This window comes from Mus caroli, chromosome 4 (assembly GCF_900094665.2).
Source record: "Mus caroli chromosome 4, CAROLI_EIJ_v1.1, whole genome shotgun sequence".
Classification (NCBI taxonomy): Eukaryota; Metazoa; Chordata; class Mammalia; order Rodentia; family Muridae; genus Mus; species Mus caroli.
Genome location: NC_034573.1, coordinates 39461240 through 39487802, shown reverse-complemented (window position 1 = coordinate 39487802; position 26563 = coordinate 39461240). Strand labels below are relative to the sequence as shown.

Below are 26563 nucleotides of genomic sequence, written 5' to 3'. Positions count from 1 at the left end.
CAAGTGTTTCTCAGGCCAGTCCACACACTGCTCTGCCCGGTGATACTCAGCAACAGAGCTGGGGCCGGCACCCAGCCTAACTAGGGAGCCTGTAGCCAGAGGGCAATTTGGCCATCATGGGTTTGAGGTTGCCAAGTTGTCTATGAACAACAGACCCGACAGGCTTGGGGGTACATGCTGGTTCTGGGCCCATAGTGACTGGAGCCAGCAGACAGACCAGACGGACAGCAGTTGGGTGGCAGTTTCTGCCCAGCAGGGGAAGTGAGACCCATATTGGGGGCCCAGCCCTTGGCCCTGCATTTGCACCAGAAGAGAGCCTGCCTGCCCTTTATTGCCAGCTCAGACCTCAAGAGCTCAGGACAGCCTTTACAACAGGTAGAGAGAACCCCCTGACTCAGGTGAGAGTGAACGTAAAGGGTGTTATGCCCTCAGAGGGGCAGCATGGGTCTCAGACCCAGGGCTAGCTGGCCTAGGGCCTGGACTGTGTCTATTCTTGTCTCCCACCTATGTAGGTCCCAAACCCAGGAATGTGCCCTCTCCTGTGAAATAGAGTCCCTTAAATTTGGCTATGGAAATAGAGATAGGTGCCGGGATTGGTTCTTGACAGTGACCTAGAAGCCTTGGGAAGCAAGCTGTTTGGCAAGTCCTCTGTCGTGTCTTGAGCCTTTACCAAGGAGCCAGATGGCCTTGCCTTAGCCAGACAGTCACATTTGTTTAGCCTGAAAGTATCCGGGAAGGCAGCTAGGTATGATCCCTGTACTGGTGACTACGGAGTGTGGCTTTGCCCTGACACTATCAACATCTGGACTGAGGCATTGTTTTGTGTGTTGCCGTCCACTTAGAATCGTCCTTGGCTTCTCAGTAGATGCTAAGCCCTGGACTCTCCAGACATTGCCAGATCCTTCTCAGGGAAGGTAGGGCGACGGCCAGTCAAGAACCTCAATCTCCTAAGGACATCGTAGGCTGGGAGAGACCTGTCCTTTTGGACTGGATGGATTCTGTCTGTCCTATTTGTCTGTCTCTCCAAGCCCAGTGAGTCATGTAGATGGTACTCGATAGAGGTGTCCCCATTCTTTGCCCATCCCGTGCAGTGGCGTCTCTCTCTAGCCTGAGAGCATCCGTGTGAAGTGGAAACTTGAGGCTTCTTTGAAGAATAGGTTAGATGGTGTTTTGCTGGGACAAGCACATGAAGGGACATTTTGTTAAAGTAGACAAAGGTGTGAAAGGCAGACTCGAAGGTTCTGCTGAAGCAGACACAGCAAAGAGGACGTTCTGCTAAAGAAAGCACATGAAAAGACATAAGATAAAAGATTCTTTGCTAACGAAACACATGTATTGATCCACCTCACATTGCATAGTTGAGCTGCATTTGTTGGAACAACATAGAAATGCACCCAAAAACTTCTGGTGGTGTGCTGCAGTTTGTTGCAGCTTCCAAGGACTCGGGGCTGATTGGATGCACGTGCTGAGGCAAGGCACGCAGAGGACACGTGATGTGTGGAGGATAGAAATAGGACTCCGTGGAGTGACAGAGACAGAGCTTGGCTTGCTGGTACAGCTAGCTGTGCAGTGCTTGTGACTATCAAATCTTCACTGATCTTCACCTCCCTGAGAAAGGCACAGCTGAGAACTTCTCCTGGTGTTCCTGTTGGTCCCTCCTGCTGCTCGAGCTGAGGCTAAGAACTGGCTGTCTCTGCTAGGTTGTGTCACCGCTGTTGCTAACCCAGCTCTACTGAACTGGACTGCTGGTGTATCCCTGAGGTGTTTGCGAGTGGATCGAGCTGCCGCTGCCTGCAAACCTGTGTACTGCTGATTTCCAGATAGCATAGAGGGGGGGTTGCTCCAAAGAACCTTTCTACGCAGGTCTACTCCCCCCACCCCCACCCTACCCTTTCTTTCCCACTACCTCTAGTAGATAGTGGGCTACAAGGGAGGTTAAAGTGTTTAAGAACCATCATTAAAAATAAGATTTGAAAAAAATTGAAGTTGTACCAGTGGAAGGATCTATACTTTTGCAGAGGGGACCTTGAAGCCCAGGGACAGAGGGAGGCTGTCTTGTGGCATCAGCAGGATCAGAGACTGAGCCAACATCTGTGACTTGGGTCAGCACTTGGACAGTCATAGCTGCCGCCGCCGCCGCCGCCGCCGCCACCACCACCACCACCACCACCACCACCACCACTACCGGTTCTCCTGCAGGTTTCATGTTCACCCTTGAATCAGGATGCATGGAAACATTGAGCCGAGGGGAAGACATCACGAAGACGTATTACAACTGTGTGGATGTCTCAGCCAGTGAGAGGCTTGCTCCTGCCCGAGTCTTGACTTTAATAGCTTCTAGGATAGCACTTCATACAAGTTCTGTCCCTGAGAAAACCACCTTTCGTGGTCTCATCTTGCCCTTCTTCCTCTTGGTCTGTGAGAGCTAGCCTTTTACTCTGTGTCCCCCGGCCTGTCTGTCTCCGTGAGGATGGCACTGTGTTGATGCATCGTGATTCACAGAAGGCCTCGCCCTGGGCTGTCACTCAGAGCCTGAGGAAGACTAGGCGCTCCGTAAGCCTGGTCCCTGCTGGTGCATGCTGAAAGTGTAATGATTTGGCTATGAATCAAGCTGTTTGGCTCAGCAGGGCTTACATTTAGACATTGTTAACCACATGGGCAGGCTTTAGCTTATCCTTGGAGGTGGTGGGGTGCAGGTGTTCACCCTGTGGCTCCGTCAACCTGTTCTGTCCACCCACCTCTTTGGACTCTTAGGACATCTCTGCTAGAAGGGGCCCTTAGGGTCCCTGGCTACGTACTTGGAGAGCACAGTCTACAGTGAAGATTGCTGTTCTGTCCACGGCACTTGGGAAGCTCAGGGTCCTTGCCCTGTGACCCAGCAAATTGCTTCTCCCTCGCTTCGACACTCGCTTTTCCCATCCGTGCAGCGAGCATCTGTGTGTACTGCCAGTCTCCTACGTTTATCATGAGTCAAGAGAACAGTCACGATCTTCCCAGGCATCTCAGGTGATCAGGCTGTTCCCTCCTCCTCCTCCTCCCAAACCCTGAGGCCTCATCTACTGAGTGCTGTCGGATTATCTTGTCACAGAGGCCGCGTTAGTCTAAGGTGTCACAGGAGAGATGATGCCCTCCTTCAGTGTCCCTTGGGCAGGTAGCTTGAACTGTCTAGGGAGGTTGCTGTGAGGGCATACAGAGCCCTACAGGGCCGCCATACTGGTGATACTGCTGGAGCACCTGGTCCCCAGGTTTCCCTAAAAGGATGCAGTCCTAGTGAGATGCTCCTAAAAGTCAGAGTAGCTGGGAATATTTGGGTTTGCCCCCTGTACTGGCTATTTTTGTGTCAACTTGACACAGCTGGAGTTATCACAAAGAAAGGAGCTTCAGTTGAGGAAATGCCTCCATGAGATCCAACTGTAAGGCATTTTCTCAATTAGTGATCAAGGGGGAAAGGCCCCTTGTGGGTGGGACCATCCCTGGGCTGGTAGTCTTGGGTTCTATAAGAGAGTAGGCTGAGCAAGCCAGGGGAGGCAAGCCAGTAAAGAACATCCCTCCATGGCCTCTGCATCAGCTCCTGCTCCCTGACCTGTCTGAGTTCCAGTCCTGACTTCCTTTGGTGATGAACAGCAGCATGGAAGTGTAAGCCGAATAAACCCTTTCCTCCCCAGCTTGCTTCTTGGTCATGATGTTTGTGCAGGAATAGAAACCCTGACTAAGACACCCCCATAGGATCCAAGCACTTTGAGAGGCAGGGAGGATCATGAGTTCAAAGCCAGCCTGGGCCACATAGCAAGCCCTTGCTGGAGAGCTGAGAGGGGGGCAGAGATCTGAGTCATAGACTGCTTTCAGAGGCAGGATGGCTCTCTATCCAGTTAGCACAAATGTCCCTGTGTGTCCTGCATGCTGACCATAGAGCCTGTCCTCTCAGCCTTGAAACTGTTCTTGCTCTGTTGTGTGCCCTCCACCTCCCTTGGTTGTTGAGTTCATTTAAAATGCATAGCCTTATTCTTTTTGTTCCTTTACTAATCTGCCCCTGAATCTGGGTTCCGTGGTCAGAATCACATGTTTTAAAATGGCCTAACAAGAAGAAATGCAGCCCCTGGGAACCCAGCATAAGAGCACCCTGACTGAGGCTTAACCTTTTAGGAAGACCAGGGTATACACTGATCTTATATTTGTGGTTCATGCATGTGAGCCCATGCAAAGAGCAGTGGCTAGCCCAGGGATCCCACACATGAATTCTGAACTCCAAGGAAGGGGGAGAAAATCTCATGGTTGGAAAGACATGGCTTTATACCCAGCCTGCAGGATGGTTCCTCTCAGAGGTCCCTCCTCCCCACAAGAGCTGGTCTGGGCTCACTCTCCAGCTTCCCTACCCTTGAGAGCTTACAGCTGGGGAGGAGTCAGAGGACCTCAATTCCCTGCTCTAGGCAGCCAGTGGGAAAGGATGGCAAACCCGGAGTACCCTGGACACAGGCTAGGCAGGTGCTAGGAGCCCAGAGCACGGAGGCATCACGGTGAGCAGATAGGGTCACCAGCCTTGGGCTCACAGAGCAAGGGAGTTCCCTCTCTTGGCTCAAGGCAATTTCTAAGACCTGCCTAAATCCATTCAGTTGGCTGACTGGTCAGAAAAGATGAGGTCAGGTCGCAGTGGTAGCTGCAGGCCTGTGTGAGGCCTGAGGAGGGAGCTCAGGCTGCTGAGTCCAAGAGACATAAGTGTGAAGACTCCTAATACCAACACTTGAGAGGTGGGAGGAGGTTCAGGAGCCCAAGGTCATCCTTGACTACACAGCAGATATGAGGGCCAGCCTAGGCTAGGGAGAGCGAAAGGTCCAAATCCTGGCCCCATCTTTCCCCATGAAATAAGGTACATGGTTTTCTGAGCCTCAGTTTCCCTATCTGCAAACGATACTAGTCATGTCCCCTTAGCTCTGCCTGGTGGGATTTAAATGGTAGTGTTCTGAATTCTGAATTGCCGCTGGGGACCATGGGTTATCTGGAGCCGAAGGATGTGAAACGTTTGGCTCAAGAAAGCATCTCCCTTTCAGTCAAGGCAAAGCAGAAACTCCCCATGTGCGGGCTCCTGTGACGCTCTCTCTATGCTAGTCCCATAGGGCTATTTCCTCCTTCATCCCACATAAATATTATATGCTAGTGTTTTTAAGTCATTTCATCATGAAAAGAAACGATTTAACATAACTATTACCCGGGATTCTTCATGAAATATGCATCAAGCAATTAGGTCTAAAAGCGAGAGGTGAAGCCTCGCACCCCAGCTCAGCGGCGGGCGGGCAGCTGTGGGCTGAGTGATGTTTTATTAAAGCTCATGATTAGGAGGTGAGGTGGGGCCTGTTATTAGGCCAGCACACACCAGGCATGCTTGCTGATGGGGGCTGTGACAAGGAGGTGCTTTTTGTGATGGTAATGAGCGATCTAAGTGCCCTGACAGCCCCAGCACCCTGCCTCCCTGGGCCTTACAAGACTCATTAGACAGGTCACCCACCAGAGACACCCCAATTGTGACTTTGCTCTCACAAGATGTCCTATCAAAGGAGATGGAACCAACAAAGAACCAGTTGGCAGGAGCCTGTCAGAGCTCGCTGGGAAGGGTGCTGTCCCAGAGCCACCATGGCATCCTTGCTCCCTCACCATGCCTTGAGGAACCTAGGTGCAGGCTCTGCCTGGAGCCCACCCACCTGGCCCTGCACACAAGCACAGAGCTCTGGGAGCATCTGCAGCGCCCCCTGCTGGCTGCCTCTCTGACCTGTTTCCTCCAGTGTATCAAAGCAGGTGAAGGTATAGCAGCCACAGGCTATTTCCCACTGCAAAACCATCTTGTTATGAGCAGCCACGGCCACCCTGTGCATACCCTTGCCTGATGTGTCTGTCTGTTGCCCATGGAGATTTGAATATCCTCCCTTGTATTCTAGTTTGATTTCAGTTGCTGCGATAATACCCTGCCTAGGCTGGGTATTTTTGCACACACCTTTGATCCCTCTACTAGGAAGACAAAGGCAGGCAGATCTCTGTGAGTTCAAGGCCACCCTGACTGAACCTCTTGGGGTGGGTTACCACCCTGTCTTCATGGCTGGGAGGTTTCAGTGGTTGGAACCAGCCATTCTCAGTGCCTGGGACAGTTTTGTGTTTGGCCTTCCAGCCTGCCTCTCTGCTCTCTGACCAGAATTGGTCAGGGGTGTGGAGGCTCTGCACAGAGGACATCTGCTTAGTCCCTCCTGCTGCCCCTGCTGCCCTGCCTGGCTTCATGTGGAGCACTGCTGGGAGAGCACTAGGCCAGTCACCTGGGCTGTTAGAGCCATTCCTACCCTTGATGCCTGCTGGGTAGCACAGAAATCTAGTGTGGAAATCTCATGTTAACTCTTAACCTTGTGAGTTCCTTGCCCAGACCCCCTTGAGATGTAATGGAAGCCATTATGTCAGCCTCTTAAGAGTTATAGTGGCCTCTCTGTCTTACAAATCCTCTGCTCCCTCCAATGTGACTATGGACCCCTCACAGAGCTAAGTTGCTTGGTGTCCATCAACTTCACTGCAGTGAAGGGAGGAGGGTACATCATGGTCACACCTGGTATCTATAGCCATATGACTGCTCAACATCCCAGACAGGCCAGGCAAGCTTCCTGGACACCTTCTGGATGTCCCGTCACTGCAGCTCCAGGCCCTTTTCCAGCTGACTGGTATTTGTGGGCCCTACATCATGCTGAGGTGAGCCCTCAGCCTCACTCGGGTTTGTTTTCTGTGTGGCATGCTGGCCCTTGCACGTGCCTGAGTAAGCGCTTCTCCCCCATCACAAAGCTGATCTGGGGTGCAGTGACCCTTGGCTGCAGAGCCGAGCTTGCCACGGGCTCTGTAATTCGAACAGCACAGCCTTAAAACTCTTGATTTAAATTTTAGTTCTTCACAAGAATTATTCTCTCTTGAAATGTAATTGCTGATATCTTTGAAGCCCAGGGTAACATCTCTGAGTACGCCGTTGTGCGTAGACACATTGTTCTGCTCCTCCACGTCTGTAAGCAGTTTTTTCTATCCATTTGGAGAGCAGGTTTTTTTGGCGAGGGGGCATTACACCCAAAGGGCAGGTAAAATTTAAGACCCCCATTGGAACACAGAGACCAGAAAGGGAATTGGGGCTCAGGAAGACCATGCCCCTAAGAATCCATGCAGGACTCCTGACCTCCCTAGGTAACCCTGGCTGCTGGGTCCCTAGAGCTGTCCACAAGTTACCAAGGACGGGCTCTGAGACGGTGGCACCGCCTCAGTCAGGAACCTGAGGTTTGGGTGAGTGAATGAGAAGAGGCGGGGTCTGCACAAAGACAGTTGATGCAGGCATGTTCAGGTGAGCCAGGGTGTGGCTGCAGCTTAGGGCCTCAAATGGGAGAGGCTCTCTGGGACATGCAGTTGAGAAGCTGACCTTTGTCACCCGTGACCAGTGCCCACCTGGCACACTGATAATGAGCTATGCTGACCAGGACACATCGGCTCCCTGCACTTGGGACCCACCGCTAACTTTCCTTCAGGTTTTGCCAAAGTTGTTCTCCCTGGACAGATCTGAAACCAGGCCGAGTGGGCACAGAGACCCGGGCTCTGCTCTTCTTTAGGCTCTTGGGAAAATTGAGCATCAAGGGTGGGGTTGGCAAATGCTATCACAGCTTCGAAAGTTGAGTGTTCAGTACTGGAGAGATGGCTCAGCGGTTAAGAGCACTGACTGCTCTTCCAAAGGTCCTGAGTTCAATTCCCAGCAACCACATGAGGGCTCACAACCATCTGTAATGGGATCTGACGCCCTCGTCTGGTGTGTCTAAAGAGAGCTACAGTGTACTTTGGTGTAATAATAAATACATCTTTAAAAAAGATTAAATTGAGTGTGTAGATAGCGTTCACGGCAGTCATGTGAAGGAAGGAAGTGTGCCTTGGGGTTCCTGGGAGACTGCGACTAAGCGCACCTACTACCTAAGCCATGCTTGGTGGGGAGCAAGTATCATGCTACCACATTCCATTGATTATAGCATTGTCATGCGGCTCACTGTACCCAAAGGGAGCTGGGAAATGTTCCTGGCTGGGCCGCCCCATCCCTGTCTAAGAGAATATCTTGCCTGCCATCACTACTTACTACACTGGCCCGCGGCCACCTGTCAGTTTGGAGCATCTTGAATACCTGCAAGGTGTAAACAGGTCCCTGCTTTGTTACAGGGCTGGTTTTTACCACCACCCCTGAAATTCCCAGAAGCTTTCAGGTGGAAAGTCCTAACATTACCAGTGGTTTGCTCCTGGACCCCAGGCAGGTACAGAACTGAGCGGTGCTCCTAGGTGTGGCTAGGACCCATGTCCTAGACAGCCGAGAGACTGCACCCTGGCCCCAGTGGGCAGGGCAAGCTCCTGGGGAGTACATGTGCTTATGGGAGGAGAAGCAAGTGCAAGCAGTGCCCTGGCAGTGCCTCCTCTCTCCTTGAGCACGGTGCACAGCCTCTGACCTCTGTGTTTTGTTCACAGGAGTAACCAGGGCTTCATGCACATGAAACTGGCCAAGACCAAAGAGAAGTATGTTCTGGGTCAGAACAGCCCCCCGTTTGACAGCGTCCCGGAAGTCATCCACTACTACACCACCAGGAAGCTGCCCATCAAAGGGGCCGAGCACTTGTCCCTCCTCTACCCAGTGGCCGTGCGGACTCTGTGAAAAGACCAGCCTCTCCCTGCTCCGAGACCAAGCCTGTTCCTTGGAGGAGCTGCTAGGGCACCGACCAGCTGTCTGTGCTGCCAGCAGTGTCCAGTGTGTGTTGTGTGTATGGTACTAGCACACCACTGCATGTCTTAGAATGCTGTCGCCACTTACAGGGTTGGAGAAGGCCTGAATGAAGAGGGCAGCCAGCGGCCACACCACCCCAGCCCCTACCCCACCCCCTCCTCGAGTTTCTGTGAATTAAAGTCTTTGCAATCCAAAGAGATGCCTTCCAGGGTGAACAAAAGTGGAGCTGCTCCAGCGGTGGGCGGGGCCCAGCAGTGGGTGGGGCCCAGCGGTAGGTGGGGCGGAGCCCTGGCCTGTATCTCTTTGTTTTCCAGTTGTCAGGAACTCACCTGTGTATGGGCAAGGTTTTTCCCATTGGTGCTGGGAGCCCAGGAAGCCCTGGGAGCCACCCCATCTGGTCTGTGTCTGTGTCACTGGGTGTGCATATTAAGTGTACACAAAAGAGACCATGTCATAAGCCAGAGTAAGCCCCCATCTCCTTTTAGATGTACACTCTGTAACCGTTAGATGTCAAGGAACAATTGTGCAGACAAAGAGGATGCAATTATTTATGAATATGATAGGGTGTGTAAATAAAATAGTCATTTAATATATATTATTAGCCGGGTTTTTTTAATTAAAATATATATCTCTGAGACGTTCTCTACAGAGGGAAATGCTGGTCTGCTGGTTTGACTCCCGATCAAGATGTGTTTCCTGGGCTTGTTGGCTGGTATAGCAAGCCCTGTGAAGGAGAATAGAGAACTCAGGTCAGACCTTGGCAACCTTCTGGGCTCCTGAGGGGTCACTATGGTCTAGGTAGGAGTGGCCATGTGGTCACAAAGGGCATCAGCATGAGAATGCAGCCAGACCTGTATTCAGACTCCAGCCACTGTGGCTGCAAAGTTAACTGAGCTTCGAGACTCCCCTCCTACTCCTGGCAGCTAATGACAAACCTGGTGCATAGCGCCCAGGAAGTCCACAAAGGGTTTTCTCCCCATTATCAGTCGCCCTGCTCTGAAAGGTGTCTCACGTGGGGAGGGCTGAAGTAGCCTCCCAAGGTCACACAGCTGAGAGCAGCCCACAGGCTGGCAGCTGGCTCTGAATGGCCTCCCCATCACCTTGTTCCTGATATGTCAGGGGACATAAAAGCCTCTTGGTCACCACATGGGTGAAAATCTGTTTGTGCACTCAACACATACAGATCTGATGTGTTGGTCACCTTTCTGTGACAAGATGGGCACCTAAAGGGGAGGTAATTTTCTCACAGTTGAGGGTTCAGTCCACAGTGGCTGGAGTGTTAGGCCTCTGTAGAAAGATGTGTGAAGGGTCCTGCTTACCTGATGCCTGCATTCATCCTGGGACCTCAGCCCATGGGGTAATGCCACAGTGTCCCACCACCACCAGCACCACCACCAGCAGGAGCAGCAGCAGCATCTCTTACTTTTTGAGATTATAATTGTATCTTTCTTCCCTTCAAACCCTCCCATATAACCCACCTTACTCTGTTTGAAATTCATGGCCATAATCTTGGTGGGTCTTTCCCTGGCCAGTGAGCCACTCTGGAAGCACCCTGGAGGTCTAATTCTCCTAGGTGATTGTAAATTCAGGCTAGAAGGCGATGAAGGTTGACCGTCGCATCTGACTCTTGCATCCATGGGCAACAGGAAAGCCTTGGCTGACCTTGGCTGACCAAGGTACAAGGGAACTGGTTCCAACAAGGTTCTGCCGCCTCTCCCAGATTCATGTCTAAGCCACCCAGATGGTCTGAATGGACTGGAAGGTTGGTGGCCATTGTCCCCAGTGCATGTGGGCAGAGCACAGTAAATGACAGTTTGGCCATCTCCAGCAGTGGCTTCAAGCCCAGTGTTCAGAGGCAGAGACCTGAGGCAGGTCTAGACTTGCCAAAGCTGCCGTTCAGGTTGGGGCAGAACAAAAGTAAAAGCTACCTTTGGGTAGCTGCCACCGATTTCAGCAGCTTGAAGCCAAGCCGTTTCCTTGATTTCTTCCCAGTATGTCCCACCTCCTGCATCTGTCTCCTCTTTGCTGTGTCAGTGTCCCCAGCACCCTAGTGACTGCCATGCCGCCTGGAGCTGACTGAAGCCTCTGCAACTGTCTCTCCCTGGTTTGCATTTTCCCAAAATGCCCTTCTCGGGAAGTGGCGAGGGAATCACCTGAAGTGACCTGTGTCCCCTCTCGGAGGAGGAAAAGGAAAATGAGCAAGCCACTGCCAGGGCCTGCGCCCCGGTGGTCTGCTGGTTGGATGTGGGAGGCAGGCCTGGGGTCCCAGTTTCTGTTGAACATTGGCATGTTCAGAGTTGGGCCTCCAGGGTATTTCCTGAGGTGAGCTGAGCCACAGGGTCCTCCCTGGAGGCAAGACCAGAACAGTCTCAGAAAAGACCCTGTGGGCGGGGCAGGGGGTTCCTCTTCATCTGCCTTTGCTCTGTTAGGTGACTCCTGCACCCCACCCCCCTCCAATTCTCCCTTTGTCTCCCTGAAATTTCCCCAGACCCAGCCTCTTGCTCTCCTTAAGAACTGAGACATACAAAGGAGCCGGCCTACAGGATGGGAGATGCTAAAAGGAATTTTTCCCCTTAATTTTATGAACCCCTCCCTTTTCCTCTTCACTGTGGCCGGCTTCCTCTGTCAGCATGTATTCATGTTTTCTTGGACATCTAACAATTGAAAGGGCTTTTCCATCTCCAAAACCTTCACACTGGTGTTGGTTTGGTTTTTGTTTTGGCTTTTTTTTTTTAATCTGCTGCCAATTAATGGGGGGAGGGTGGATGAGTTCTTTGCGGAGGAAAAGAAGCTGCTGCTACACACACAATCTCAGTTTTTTGTCCCAGAGCACAAGCACCAGCCACCAACAGGCCCCTCGCTCCCTGCCACAGGGCTGTCTTTCCTTCTTTCCTTTGGCTGGCTTCATTATTGGCCACAATGCCCAGGCCACTTCAGCAGCTTGTCCCTGAGCACTGGAATCAAAGAGCCCTTTTGGCAGCCCAGTAGAGCAAGATGGCTTCTGCAGAAAGAAAGGCTTTTTTGCGGGGTGGGGGGTGGCGGGGGTGGGGGTGGAGTTGGCTTGCTGGTCTTTCAGCATATTCTGGAGAGGTTCTCTGAGCAACCCTTTGTAGTAAGGAAGTTGGGAATGGCCCAAGTAAGTCTTCAGAGTCTGAGCAACTCTGGCTGGTGGCCTTCGGTGACAGGAAGGTCTCACGTCAAAAGCAGAGACACCCTTCCACCCTCAGGCTCTCCAGCTGCAGTCCTCAGAGAACCAAGACATTCAGATGTTTGGTGTCACTTGACCAAAGGTCCAAGAAGGGCAAGTGCCCCCAATGGCCCTAGGGACAGCTCATCAGAAATCCTGGGGCAAGCAGGCTGACTTTTGGAGTTGACTCATGGATGCCCCGGAAGGGAGGGGCCTCAAGTAACTCGGTACAATCCAGCAAACTGTCACTTCCTAAGCAAATCTGTTGAAATCTCAAGGCTACCACCTTTGGGACCCTAGTGGCTCCCTTATGGCTGAAATGTGCCCTGTTGAGTTTTGACTCTGGATGATAAACTACATTGTGAGGTCCATTTTATGTGACACAATGAATGTACACGTGCCTTGTTCAAACACCCTGTGTTCTATGTTTTATGTTTACTTTCTCTCAAATGCAACCAGAGGCGGAAGGAATCTGCAGATGGCTGCCTGCCTGCCACAGCTTAGCTATGCCATCCCTCAAAGGGACAGTTTCAGGAGAGAAGGAACCTAGCTCCCTCTAGATGAGGCAGCTGGGTCCCTTATGCGCTTCTTAAATGGAAAACATGGACTCAGCTGACATCCACTGAGTGCTCTCTGGTGGATATTGAGGTGAGTGGACCTCTGGACTTGGGGGGTTTCCTGGGTGGGAAAAATAAACAAGAAATAACTGGACACAGTACAGGTCATAGCAGGGGTGTAGAGGCAGGAACACATGGGTGACCAGGTCTGTTTACAACAGTCAGGGCATGGTAGGCCCTGGAGAAGAAGCAAGAGTTCACAAGGGACTTTAGAGCGGTGTGGCTGTTCCAGGTAGAGGTATCAGGTGTCAGAATCAACAGGAGACATGGACAGGGCACTGCAGTGCTGTTTCCCCGGTCTCTTGGGGCTTCCTTGGAAGGCGCGCGCACGAGCCTGCATTGCTGGGATGGAACCCAGGGTTTTGAGCATGCTAGACAAGTGGTCTGCTGCTGAGCCACTCCCATCGTTTGCCCTGACACTATGGTCATGCTAGCATCATTCTGCAGCCTAGAATCTTTCTGAAGCAATAAAGCCCTCCATCACATACAGAGCAGCATTGAGGGCCCTAGTGTGACAGGGGCCCTCACCTCCCAGGGGAGAACCCACCTGCTTTTCCTACTCAAGGGGGTAATCTTGCCTCCTCCCAAAACAGACCTCCCTAGAACTCATTCTCCCTCTGCACAATGGTGGGCCCCAGGCATGCACGCATGCACACACAGAGGAAATGCTGGTCTGGAAAGGGCAAATCCTAGCACAAGAACCTGGAGACAGAAAATGTTCTTGGGCTTAGCCAAGACCCAAGTGCTACTGATGTACAACCAGACGTCCTAAGAGGAAGGAAAGTACTTCACCTCACTACCTCACTGTTCTTATCTGGAGGAGTTTCTGTTTGTGTTTGTATGTGTATGTGTACATATTTGTGTGTTACAGCGTCTGGGGGAGTTGTATGTATGTGTATACATAGATATACAAACAAATTGTGTGTGTGTGTGTTTGTGTGTAACAAACATGGAACATAAAACAGATGCAGATCTGTGGGTGGGGCCAGCTGAGGAGGAAATGCACATCTTCCTCACAGAAGCAGTGGGTGGAGGGAGCTAGAGGACCAGAGAAGCAGAGGCTTGCCAAAGCCTCAGGGCAAGTGGATCCTCTAGGATCCTTGTGCCAGGAGCTTAGAGGATCGCTTTGGCCAATGCCATTCTCGGACGCTGGGGTGGGACTGACTGAGTCATCTGAGTTTGCGAGCTGTTTCGGTGGTGGTGGTGGTGGTGGCTGGTTGGTTGGTTTGGGTTTTTTCCCCTCACTGTCTCCCTCTTGAGTGGGAACCCCTCAGGCTTGCCATCCCCACCCCCGCCCCATTCCTCTGCTTTGGAGGACAGTTTCCATAGAAGGCTAAACGGGTGGCCATTACCAGCATGGCTCTGGTGCCCTCGTGTGCCTTTTGTCTGCATTACAGTCAAGCCTCAGAAAAAGCAAAATGGAGGTGAAACTAAACCCCTGGGAAGAAGAGATGGGGGGGTGAACAGATGAGTGAGTGGCTGCCAGGGTGAAGAGGTGGGTGACGGGTGATCTAGCTGGAGAGACAGGAAGAGGATCTGAAGTGGCTCTTACAGGAGGGAGGTTGGCAGGCAACCCAGGTACAGGAATTCCTGAGTGGAGCTGAGAAACTGCCTCCCCCTGCAGCTCCCAGTCCTTGGTGTACCCTCACAAAGCTGTGAAGATTCACTGGTTGAGGAAAAAAGCAGGACTGAGGGGGGACAGCAGGGGTAAGGGGGAGGGCAGGGGAAGGGGGAGGATGGTGGAAGAGCAGGACTGAGGGGGGAGAGCAGGGGTGAGGGGGAGGATCGGGAGAGTGCAAGACTGAAGTGGGAGAGCAGGGCTGAGGGGAAACAGGTCTGTCTGAGGGAGCAGGGTTGAGGTGCGGAGAGCAAGGCTGAGGGAGCAGGGTTGAGATGGGGAGAGCAGGGCTGAGGGGGAAGATCAGGGGGGAGGAGGATCAGGATGGGGGAGAGCAGGGCTGAGGGGAAACAGGGCTGGTGGGAGAGAGCAAGCAGCCTGAGAAACAGCTCAGCTCATAGCATCCTCGTGTGGCACTTCTCCCAAGTTCTCAATCTTCTGATTATAAAACTCAAATGTTCTCAACAAACTAAATTTGTATTTCAGAAAAATGTAATGAAGACAACAGTTACCGTCAGTGACGCAGTTTCCTGTCCTGAAGGAGCACCCCTGTCTTCCAGGCACAAGTATAGTAGTTTTACTTGAAGCAAAATGGAGCCCTTCTGCACTTGTGGCTTTGTCTTAGGATTTACTGCCGTGAGCAGACACCATGACCAAGTCAACTCTTACAAGGACAACATTTATTTGGGGCTAGCTTACAGGTTCAGAAGTTCAGTCCATTATCAAGGTGTGAGCATGGCAGCATCCAGGCAGGCATGGTGCAGGAAAGGCTGAGATTTCTACATCTTCATCTGAAGGCTGCTTAGTGGGAGACTGACTTCCAGGCAGCTAGGATGAGGGTCTGAAGCCCATGCCCACGGTGACACACCCACTCCAACAAGACCATACCTCCTAAGAGTGGCACTCCCTGGCCAAGTGTATACAAACCACCACAGGCTTCATCCCTTCACTTTCCACTTAAGAGGGTCCTGTTCTTTTTCTTTCTGTTATTAAATCCCTGAAGGCACGGGCTTTTTTCCCATAGGCTTGTGATACACTGTTTTAATTTATTTAACTTATATTGAAGTTTTTATATAGCCAGCCCTGTGAGGAAATATCTTCATTCAGAAATTTTCTGCTTGGGTTTTTGTTTTGTTTTGTTTTTCTGGTTTTGGTTGGTTGGTTGTGTTGTTGTTGTTGTTCCAAGAGAAGTGTACAGAGGGCATTATGGGTGAGAGAGTGGACCCATCTACAGAAGGGCATTATGGGTGAGAGAGTGGACCCATCTGCAGGTGCCTTTTTCCTCCTGGGAAGCATCAGTTGGCTTTCCATTGAATATTTGAAAACGCCCCTAAACAAAAGCTTCCTAGTTACGTCTGAAGCTGAAGACCTTTTCCTTAAAAACTCAGGTTTGCTTACAACGTGAGACAACAGGCTTAGCAGTTTCCTCCCAACAAAGAGAACTAAAGTTCCAGTGGGTGCTGAGTGGGAGAGGCCTGGGCTTAGGTCGTGGGGGTGACTAATTGTCCCCAGCTAAGGCATTGGTAGCACACAGTGCTCACTCAGTACAGGAAGGTGAACCAGAACCATCCCTTTGGCTGCCGCCCGGCTCCGTGTATGCCTTTGCATTTGACTTCCATCTGGCACTAGCTCCTCTGCCCAGTGACAGTGTGAGCCGGGGCTGGGAGACCTGGAGACATTCAGAAGAGCTGTGCCCTCATGGGTACAGAAGCAGAGGAGGGAAGAGAAGAGCCGTGATTCTCGGGGGGAACACAACACCCCTAGCTCACACTCTGCCTCTGTCTCTGCAGCTATGTGAGCCAGTCAGAGATCCCACGGGGTTATCAGGAGTGTTACACAGGCAGGATGTCCTCGTCAGCCAGGTCATGGCAGCCATGTAACCTCAATGGCTAGAATGTCTACAAGACACAGAGACTTTCAAAACTATGAGTGTGGGGACCTTTTTACAGATCAAAGATGCTCTCGCCTGAACGATGACTGACAAGAAGAAGCAGGGACAGCTTAGGTCCCCGTAGAGATGCAGGCTCAAAGCAGCACCCCCACACCCCATCTTTTTTTTTTTTTTTTTTTTTTTTTGTTTTTTTGGTTTGTTTGGTTTTGGTTTTTCAAGACAGGGTTTCTCTGTATAGCCCTGGCTGTCCTGGAACTCACTCTGTAGACCAGGGTGGCCTCGAACTCAGAAATCCGACTGCCTCTGCCTCCCGAGTGCTGGGATTAAAGGCATGCGCCACCACGCCCAGCTCCCACACCCCATCTTTGTTGTTTAAATCCACTCTGCCTAGCTGACTTGGTGTGGGACACACCTAGCACTTGGGAGGTGAATGTAGGAAGGTGAAGGGTCATCCTTGGCTGCATACTGGGTTTAGCCATCCTGGGCTACTGGAGACTCAGCGATTTAAGAAAGGAGGGTGGCTGGGGAAGTAGTCCAGTTGGTAGAATACTTGCTTAGCGTGCATGAAGCGGTGGATTCTATCCCCAGCACCACGCAGACTCAGGCCTGTAATCCAGCACTGCATAGGTAGAGGTAGGATCAGGAGTTCATCATTGCCAGCCTCAGCAACATAGACGAGGTTAATCTGGCCTATGAGAGTCCCTGCTATCTCAAAACAAAACAAAACAGGCCCAGCAAGATGGCTCAGTGGGTAAGGGTGCTTACCACCAACCGTGACAACCTAAGTTCCGTCCCCAGAATACACATGGTGGAAGTTGAGGAACAGCTCCTTAAGCCGTCCTCTGACCTCTACACACACGACGGCACACGTATGCCTAGCTATTATCTAAGTAGTAAGCACCTGTGTTTACAATTTAAATAATTCCCAGGAGTTAATATTTTATTTCTCAATGCTTTATTTATTGTCCTATTATATAAATAGGAGCTCCCTGCATCCTTTATTGTATGAATATTAAAATCATATTCATTGATTTCATCATGCTCCTTATGTGTTTATCTTCCCCTACACACACACACACACACACACACACACAGGGGCCAGGAGAAGGCGTGGATTGTCAGTGATGGAGAATCAGGGTCCCGTATATGGCACACTTGCCATGTGTGCACTTGACACTGCACACTTTGAGGCCTCTGCGGGGCAGAGAAAAAAGTCTCAGAAAGACCAGTGACAAAGAAAAAGCAGACGCTGGACCTGACAATGGAGACTCAGAGGAAGGTTGCACGCAGTCCAGAAGTCCTGGTAGTCTGGTGGGAACTGCAGGGCCCACTGTCCCACAAGAGGAAGAAGGAAAGCCGGCTCCTTGAACTCGGGCGGGGGGGGGGGGGGGGGTAGGGAGGTTGGGGAGGAGTCTGCCTCTAGGAGAGTTTCCCCAGATGCCCCAATCCTGAGGAAATGTTAGGTCTCAAACCTGGGACAATGCTACCTACAGGGCTATTACATACCAAAGCTGGCTTAATCGCCAGCCTTTCCCAGCATCCCCAACTCCTGTTACAGAGTCATCCTGTCTGTCCAGCCATCCCTAGGCTCTCCAGCCCAGGGCCTGAGCTGCCCTTCCCTATACAATAACCTCAGTCATTTTGGCTACCAGTCCTTTGCTCTCTTGGGTTCCTGGGTTTCTGGTCTCCTGGTCTTCTGGCTCCCTCCTGGCCTCTTGGCTCCAGGTTCCTCTCTCCTCCTCTCTTACAACCCCCATCCCGCCCCGCCCCTCATCCACACATGGTCCAGTTCAGTCTGCTGGTCATGTTTGCTTTGAATTTCTCAGATGTTTCTGTCTCTCCTTTGTAGCTATAATAAAAACCTCAGCCGGGCGTGGTGGCGCATGCCTTTAATCCCAGCACTTGGGAGGCAGAGGCAGGTGGATTTCTGAGTCCGAGGCCAGCCTGGTCTACAAAGTGAATTCCAGGACAGCCAAAGTACACAGAGAAACCCTGTCTCAAAAAACCAAAAATAAATAAATAAATAAATAAATAAATAAATAAATAAATAAATAAAAACCTCAAACCCTAGGAGCAGTCATGGCTTCCTTTTCTTTCTTTCTCTCTCTCTCTCTCTCTCTCTCTCTCTCTCTCTCTCTCTCTCTCTCTCTCTCCCTCCCTTCCTTCCTTCCCTCCTCCCTTTCTCTCTTCCTCCCTTTCTCTCTTTCTCTCTTTCTCTCTTTCTCCCATTCAGGAAGGACCCCACATGTCCAGCTGTAAACGCAAAGGTTTCTAGATATATAACCATATATCTAGAAGATCCTGGCTTTGAACTTGTGGTCCCATCGCCTGATCTCATTGAAACCTATGCTATCTCGAGTTCAGCATTTCCCAGCTTGCCTGATCACAAGGTCCCGGAGTGGCTCTTGTAATGCTACAAATCCCCGAGTCATGTACTTGATGATTTCGTTCACATCTGAGGTTGGTCTCAGGAACCACAAGGTTCCCTGGGGCATCAGAGTTTGGGTAACATTCTCTGGGGTAAAGGACAATTTGGCTTGGAATTATCTTCACCCTGGGCCTTTAGTACCAGGGAAGTATGAGGTATCGGGTACTGCTGGTGAACTGTACCTCTGTGATCAGGTCCCCAGGCCATGGAGGTGGGACAGCCCCACCCCACCTCTACCAGATAAACACAGGTCAAGGGATTTCTCCCAACACACAAAACATGTGACGTCAGAGGGAATAGTCATTGTGTAACTGCTTGGAAATCCTAGAGCATTGTGCAAATGTTTGCTGTGTACTGACTGGCCTTTTACTAGATAAAAACCTGTTTGTATTTCACAAGTTTGTGTGTCACTCGGATACCAAATGAGGTGTCTCCTGACCCTACTCAGAGGTCACCAAACTTTCTGGGACGAAGCTTGATGCTTAGGTGTGCCTGAGAGAAAAGCACCATTGAAGGATGGAACAAGGTCCACTGAAGGAGCAGCCTGATGTCTCTTCCCTTGAGGCCTTCTTCCTAAGCTATGCTTTTCCTGAGGCCATCTTGCTGGAGTCCTGGCCATCTTTTGTGACTGCCTCTTCCAGGTAGTCTTCCCTGACTGCAGCTGGTCCTGCTTCTCACCTCAAGCAGCCCCTCATACCTCCTTAGCACTCTTTCTCTGCTGGGCTGTGAGCCCATTCATGTACATCCCTGATTCCTAAGAGACCTCCAGTCATTACGGTGGGTTAGGATCTCAATTTGGAGTTGTTTCCTCAAAATTACCTAAAGATCACTGGAGACACATGTCCAATCTCTAGGCCAGCTGACCGTGTTTTCCCTCAGAAATTCTGACCTACTCTGCCTCAGGACTGGGACAATACATTGGTGTGTGTCTGGTACCCTTGAATTTAATGTGTCGCGAAGGCTGGCCATGAGTTCTCATCACCCTGCCGCAGCCTCCTGACTTCTAGGATTACAAGTCTGGCCCACCTCTAGATCTAGGGAATCTCTGCAGCATCTACTGTGCAAAGCACCATCCCAGGGGCCAGTTACATATCAACCTGGCTCCCATAGGCCGAATCGCTGGGAGATCGCCACTGACGTCAAGGCCATGCCACTGCAAAGCAGCCAAATTTGGATCTCCGGGCGGGGGTTGGGCTTCGTTTTGCAGTGTCTGGGGATGGTACCTAGGGTTAAGCACATACTAAGCCAATGGTCTAGAACTGGGCTACATTCCCCTTCTTTTTTATTTTTTTTAAGAGATGTCAAATGTGCACACAGTTTGGGGGAAAACATCATTGATTTGCTGGGCTCTCATCCCCATGGAATAAATGAATGAACAGACAGAACAGACAGTCTCTCTGCTGAGAAGTTAACCTTGACTCCTGTTTACAGATACAGGCTTGGAAAGGCGCACCAAGGGACCCTGCATGCAGCCTCAGAGAGGAAAACACTTGCCTGGCTTGTGCAAGGCCCTGGGCTCCAGCTCCGGCTTCTCAAGAGAAAATAAAAAGTTGAAAAGGAACCAAAAAAAGGACCAGGTCTCAGAGCTGACATACTCAGCATTTGGACAGACAGACTGGAATCTGCGATGTGTGGTTTCCAGGGAAGGGCTGCCAGTGCAGAGGACACTGCAGCCTGAGGCAGTGAGGTCAGGTCAGGGACAGCAGGGATAGGAGTGGGGGTGGGGGTGGGGGTGCTGTTGGAACTGAGGGGTGAAGAAGCGACAGGACATTTTCTTCTGGGCAGAGGGGACAAAATGTGTGTGTTTCCCAGGTCAGGGAGGGAATCAAGGCTAGGGACAGAGCCTAGGGGTCTGAAGGGGAGTGGCAGAGTTAGGCCCAAAAGATTATAGTCACCTGGGAAATATGAGCAGAACAGAGGAAGGTCAGTGGCCCCCAAGTAGTGACCAGAGGTGACTTTATCTGAGCAGAGCTACTCAGTCGCAGCAGTTTGCATAAAGCTCGCTGTTAAGTTGGACTGACTATTAAGTTGGCCCTAGGGTGGGCACATGGCAGATTCCTAAAAGGCATGGCGGTGGGGTGGGGCAGGTAAGGAGTCCTTAAAATGATGAGAGAGCAGCGTTCCCATGTACTTCTCCCAAAGACCCAGAGACACAGTCCTAAGTGTGCTGAGAAAGCCTGCACCACCAAGTTAGCCTCAGCTCCTAGAAGCCCTGCTTAAACCTCTGCTTGCTAACAGCATTTTATTCTGCTTTATTTTGTCAATCCTTTTCTTCCTCCTCCTCCTCTTCCTCTTCTTCTTCCTCCTCTTCCTCCTCCTTCTTTTTGAGACAGGGTTTTTCTGTATAGCCCTGGCAGAGTCCTGGAACGTGAACTTACTTACAGAGGTCTGCCTGCCTCTGCCTCCGAAGTGCTAAGGGAGTGTGCCGCCACCTCCACTTATTGGCAAACATCTATGCTTCCTTTGGAGCCAAACTTTTAAGCTGAAGAGCCAAGAATGAGTCAGAACGTTCTGTTCTTGTAATTTGTTTGTGGGACAGAGACACCTTTTTTGGGCAACCGTAACATTCTGACCTCTCTGTGTCTGGGACGAGGCAGCAAGAGGAGTCACTTTTGCCCAAGGTGACCAGGGAAAGCCTTAGGTGGAAGAGGCAATAGGACCTTGCCAGACTACCATGTTGGGTAAAACTTTGATGGTGACAAGGACAAGGTTTATAGAACCAAGGTTTATAGCCCAACCTTGGACTGTCCTGTATGCCAAGTTAAGAAATGGGTTGTCTGGGAAGGTCCCAAAGCTGAGCAATGACACAAACACACCTGGGTTAGAGGGCGCTGTCCGGGGCCCCTGTGGAGGCAGGACAGTTTTAGGATACCAACAAAAGATAGACGGGTAATGAGTGGGGCTGGGTATGGAAAGCTATCCTGATGATGAAGTCTAGATTTAAAACCAGGTGGCTTTCATCTTTACAGATCTGCGAGAACAGTGAGTAAAGTCCCTTGAACCTTCTGAGAAGAAGCTAGAGGCCTGCACTGTGGCCTGCAGCATGACAGGACCACACTGGCTCCATCCAGGCATGAGTGTTCTGGTGAGGAGGGAGGGGCACTCTTCTGCGTCGGTTACATCCCTAACTGTATGTTTAATTCCAATCTTTCCCTTTACGCCCCCCCCCCATAGGAGAATAACCTTTCCATTCTAATCTGAAATTAATTATTTATGCTTGTGAACACACTGGATACCTGCCTGGTGTCTTTGCTTTTTGAATAATACATTTGAATAGAAATTCACAGAAGCCAAGGCAAACATAATTTTGAGGTAAATGCCCTTTCCCCAATTGTTGCCTGGCTGTTCTAAACCATAATGTGGCCTTATTATTATTCCATGATCCAAAAACCTGTCCCTTGTGCTTATGACAGGGGAGGTTTGCACTAGCAGGCCCACTATCTGGCATTTACTGTCTTATTCCCTCCCACTGCTGAGGTGACTTCCTTTTCTGGCCCATATTCCATCAGATCACCCTGAGGCCCAGTTCAAACACCTCTTACCCCAAGAATCTGTCCCTGGTTCCTTATTGTGGGGCACTGGGCTCTGCACAGACAGGCTGGTCTCCAGTCGAGCTGAGGTCTGAACCCCGATGGTCATAGGATAGGGAAACGCTGGCGGGGTGTGGGCCTTTTTTCCCTTTTCCCACTTCCCCCGGGCCCCCTTTTTTTGTCCCCACACCTTCTCAAGGGGGAAAACCTCTCATATTTCTGCTTCTGTAGGCTTTGGGTCCATCAGACTCTGAACTCCCTTGGAGGTACCTGCTGCACAGCTGGCACCTACCTCCTCAAGGGGCCATGATTGTACGTGTGGCAGAGGACACTATCAGTGTGGCCCAACCCAAAATCAGGAACTTATTTTAAGACTTGAGGGTTGGGTGCTGGAGAGGTTGCTTGGTCACTCAGTTGTTAAGAACATACACTGTGCCGGCAGGTGGTGGCGCACACCTTTAATCCCAGCATTCGGGAGGCAGAGGCAGATGGATTTCTGAGTTCGAGGCCAGCCTGGTCTACAGAGTAAGTTCCGGGACAGCCAGGACTATACAGAGAAACTGTCTCAAAAAAAAACCAAACCAACCAAACAAACAAATAAAAAAAGGGGGTTGGGGACTTAGCTCAGTGGTAGAGCGCTTGCGTAGCAAGCACAAGGCCCTGGGTTCGGTCCTCAGTTCTGGAAAAAAAAAAAAAAGAAAGAAAGAAAAAGAAAAGAACATACACTGCACTTGAGTCTGGCACCCACATGGGACAGTTCACAGCCTTTAGTAATTCCAGGATCAAGGAATCTGAAGCCCTATTCTGTCCTCTCTGGGTACTTATACACATGTGCTAACAGTAGGATAAATCTATTTTTTTTAAAAAGAAATGTTTTGTAAATTTGTTTCCTCTTAGGAACTAGATTGAATGGATCTCTATGCAAACTTCCTTGAAGGATGCTTTGAAATACCAAGATTGACACGCCCATTTGCTGACGCTAGAAGGCGTGGCCTAGGAGGCGTGGTTTCCGACAGCTTCAGAAACCTGTAAACACAAGCAGGCTGTGTCACCCACCTGGGACGATCTGTAACGGTGAGATAATCCCAGTCCTAAGAGGCATGCTCGTCGCACATTCAGGAGTCTGCTGAAGAGCCTGCCCACGAAGGCTGACTTTGTCCCTTCTGTCCACTGACATTTGTCGCCCGTGGTTCTGCAAATCAGAACCATTGTTCGAATGTCACAACACGGAGGCACCCACTCACGGAAGAGACGAATAACTTGCCAAAAGTCACTCAAGGGGTGTCACGGCTATAATTCTGACCTGGCTCTCCTAACTCACAGCAGAGTGCTCCTTCCAAGACTCCACAAACTGTGTGTGCATCTAAGGAAAAAGAAGCTAGCTGTATGACCTCATGTACAACTCAGGTGTCCTGTGAAGTGCGGTGACAAAGAGCTCTCCACCAAGCTTTGAGATCGCCTCCTCAGAAGCTTTCGCGCCTTCACGCACGCGCTATCTACAGCCCTGGATCTCAACAGACTACACGCTAAATGACGCGCTTGCTGTTTTGTGGAACAACGAGGCCACCGTATAACCTCAGCTTAAGTCGGGGGCGGGGGGGAACTAGCGGCACCCCCACAGCCTGGCAAAAGGTGAGACAAGAGTCAGTACCGGACCGGACACAGTACAAGGCAGCTATAGCGCTACCCAGACCCTGAGCGAGGCGGGGCCCTGGTCACGTGGTTCGACGACGCCCCGCCCCGCCCCTGCCTGTGTCGGACCTGTCTGCGCCTGCGCGGGCGCGGGCTCGCTCGCCAGCCGTCCTGCGGGCGTGCGCCCCGGGCCGTGGGTGAGTCCTGGGTGGGGTGCGGTGGGGAGCGGAGGCCGGTGTGCTGCCCTAGCTTCGGGCCAGAGAGAAGGGAGGCTTGAAGCAGGGGCGCGGGCTGCCGAGCTCCAGGTCCTGCGCTCTCCACGCGTCCGGGCCCCGGTGGCTGCGGCCCGGCTCCGGCCGAGGGCCCTGTGGTGCTGCGGCGCGCTCCGGCAGGGAGGCGCCCACAGCTCGGGAGCTGCAGGCCCCGGGGAATCGCGGTGGCCCGTGGTCCCCTTTGTCTGCGCCCCGCGGGATCGCGGCGGCCCGTGGTATCCCGTGGTGCTGGCCATTCCGCCCAGAGACTCTCCGTCCTCCCCGAGTGGGCAGATGGAAGCCTGGAGAATGCCCGTTTCGAGGCACCATGTTTCATCGCGCAGGAACGAGTCTAAGGCGGGCGGGTGGGTGGAGGGGCGTCAATTGTTCCCTTCTGTGTGTGGATTGTTGTAGCTAGCTTAGGTAGAGGATGGCAGCGCCTCGGCCATGTTTACGACTTTTAGCTTAACCTTTAGTCTTGGCCCCTACAGGCTGCCCAGCTGGTCCTAGTGCCCACCTTCTAGTTGTCAGTTTTCACCTGTAGTCTATTGAGCAGAAGAATGAATTGTGTGTGGAGTTATCTACCAAAATGGACCTCCGGCGCCTTTGCTTTGAAAAGATTTGAAGACTCGGGTCCAGGGCACATGAGAAACCAGAGTCGTCACCCTTAGCGTTTCTTAGGGCGACATGACACTTCTGACAAGAATTGACTCTAGTCTCCTTTGTCAGAAGGAAGCTAAGATAGTGGGTTTTTTTGTCACAGCTGTTGCTTTGCATTTGCAGTGGTAAAATCCTGCTGTAACTAGCACTTGAACCCTGCCTGACCCTGGTTTTGTATGCTGACTCAGACCTGCTGACTAGTGGGAATTCACGTCTTTTAAGAATTACAGTCACCCTTTGCCCTGTTTTTGGTCAAAGACCTTTGTACTAAGGTCATATCTGGCTTTTGCATATCCCTGTGGGCTGAAAGTTACATTGAGTATTTAGAATTTACACTGTTGCTTACATCACAGAAGTTTGACCCTTATTGGATCAAGGTGGATTTTGCTCCCTTGTGTTAGGTTCGGTGCCTTACAGCAAACTAGAGCGGTCGTGGTAAATACATTGTATAGTAAGTTGCAAAAGATTATCATTTGAAGGTATTTAAATAGGAACCAGTTTATCAGAGTTAGTGATCTGAGTGTAGTTATAAAACATGCCATGTTTTAAAGTTGATATATATATATTTTGGGGGGGGGGTGTTGGGGGGCTCTAATGTGCCAAGGTGTTTGAGTGGAGGTCAGAGGACAACTTTTCAGAATTTTTCTTCCACCTCTCGATTGAGCTGATTGGCAGTAAGCTCCTTAATTGATGAGCCTTCTAAACTCTTATCAGAACACTGCACACTGTCTTTCCTTCTTGTTGCTGCATTAAGAAACTTGTTACAGGCTGCAGAGATGGCTCAGCTGTTAAAGGCTAAGCTCATAACAAAAAAAAAAAGAGAAAGACGCTAGTCACACCACCCTGGTGGGCAAGGGTGCAGCTGACCGGAATGCTTTAAGTTTGACATCTGGGAGGTTTGCAAAACATTACATTTTAGCTAAGCATAGTGGTGCACACCTTTAGTCCCAGCACTCTAGGGGGCAGAGGCAGGTGGGTCTCTTGAGTTCAAGGCCAGCCTGGTCTACACATCAAGTTCCAGGAGAGTAGCCAGGGCTACACAGAGAAACCCTGTCTCAAAAAAGGTACTTTTGGTTTTTTTTTCTGTATAAGACCCTTAATACCTAATAATGTAAGTGGTCAAAAATATTTCTAAAATTTCTTATGGTAGTTTGTAGAGGGGTCTGTAAATAACTGACTACCTGGGCTATTTTCTGTTTGCTGACCAACAAGGCCCATTATTTCAGCCGTAACAGATTGGATGGAGCAACTTTAATTTGCAAAATGTTAAGGAGCAGAAGAACTAGTTGGGTAGAAGGGAAAAGCAAGGGTGGCCTTTGTTTGTAGCGTTGGGGATTGGACACAAGCAGGGAAGCAGTCTTGCTGAGCAGGGTGCTTGCGAAAGGGCCCCAGTGACTTGAGTTTGTTCAGAACCACAGCTGTAAGTGGCTGTTAGATGCTGACTTTAGCTGGGTGTGCAGCCCATCCTCTGCCATCCAGGCCAGCCATAGCTAGATGATGAGACCCTGAGAATAGGTGATCTCTGTGGAGAGCTGAATAGTCTTTGAATTTGGAAATAGTTGGACTAGTGTGTGATTGTGTACATTTTTTTGTGAGGTTTTGGGGTAGGGAAAGGGAGGTAGAGCAGGTCTTTCTATGTAGTCCTGGCTGTCCTAGAACTCAATATGTAGACCAGGAGGATGTTCTTAAACTCAAGAGATCCTTCTGCCTCAGTGCTGAGTTAGAAGACCTGGGCAGCCATACTGGGGATTTTTGTTGATTTTAACATTAACTATGACAGTAAAAAAAAAAAAAAAAAAAAAAAAAAAAAAAGAACAAGATGTTACATAGTATCAGGCATTTCTGCCAAGGTTTTAGTTTTTAAAATCTTATTTAATGTAAGTTGGTAAACATTAATCTTCGCCGGGCGTGGTGGCGCACGCCTTTAATCCCAGCACTTGGGAGGCAGAGGCAGGCGGATTTCTGAGTTCGAGGCCAGCCTGGTCTACAAAGTG

General features: G+C 50.8%; 3 protein-coding genes across 5 annotated transcripts in view; 2 read left to right on the top strand and 1 right to left on the bottom strand.

Annotated features, from left to right (window-relative positions):
- The window catches only part of Shb (SH2 domain containing adaptor protein B), a 109542-nt gene extending 100192 nt beyond the window's left edge, over window positions 1-9350 (top strand). The window contains exon 6 of the mRNA XM_021161323.1: window positions 8503-9350. Coding sequence (XP_021016982.1) covers window positions 8503-8686 — 184 coding nt within the window. The 3' untranslated portion in view covers window positions 8687-9350. The remainder of the gene's footprint in view (window positions 1-8502) is intronic.
- Window positions 9351-22919: 13569 nt separating this feature from the next.
- LOC110292785 (serine/arginine repetitive matrix protein 1-like) lies at window positions 22920-24350 on the bottom strand. Its single transcript, XM_021160360.2, has one exon. It carries the CDS (start codon window positions 24244-24246, stop codon window positions 23710-23712), a length of 537 nt encoding a protein of 178 aa, XP_021016019.1. The 5' UTR covers window positions 24247-24350; the 3' UTR covers window positions 22920-23709.
- Window positions 23591-26563, top strand: part of Slc25a51 (solute carrier family 25 member 51) — a 10828-nt gene continuing 7855 nt past the window's right edge. For 2 of the 3 annotated variants that reach the window (XM_021160358.2, XM_021160357.2), the window contains exon 1: window positions 23591-23855. The gene's annotated coding sequence lies outside the window, so the exon portion shown is untranslated. Of the gene's footprint in view, window positions 23856-24187; window positions 24275-26563 lie in introns of those variants that run through there. The other variant, XM_029476693.1, reaches the window with a different exon arrangement.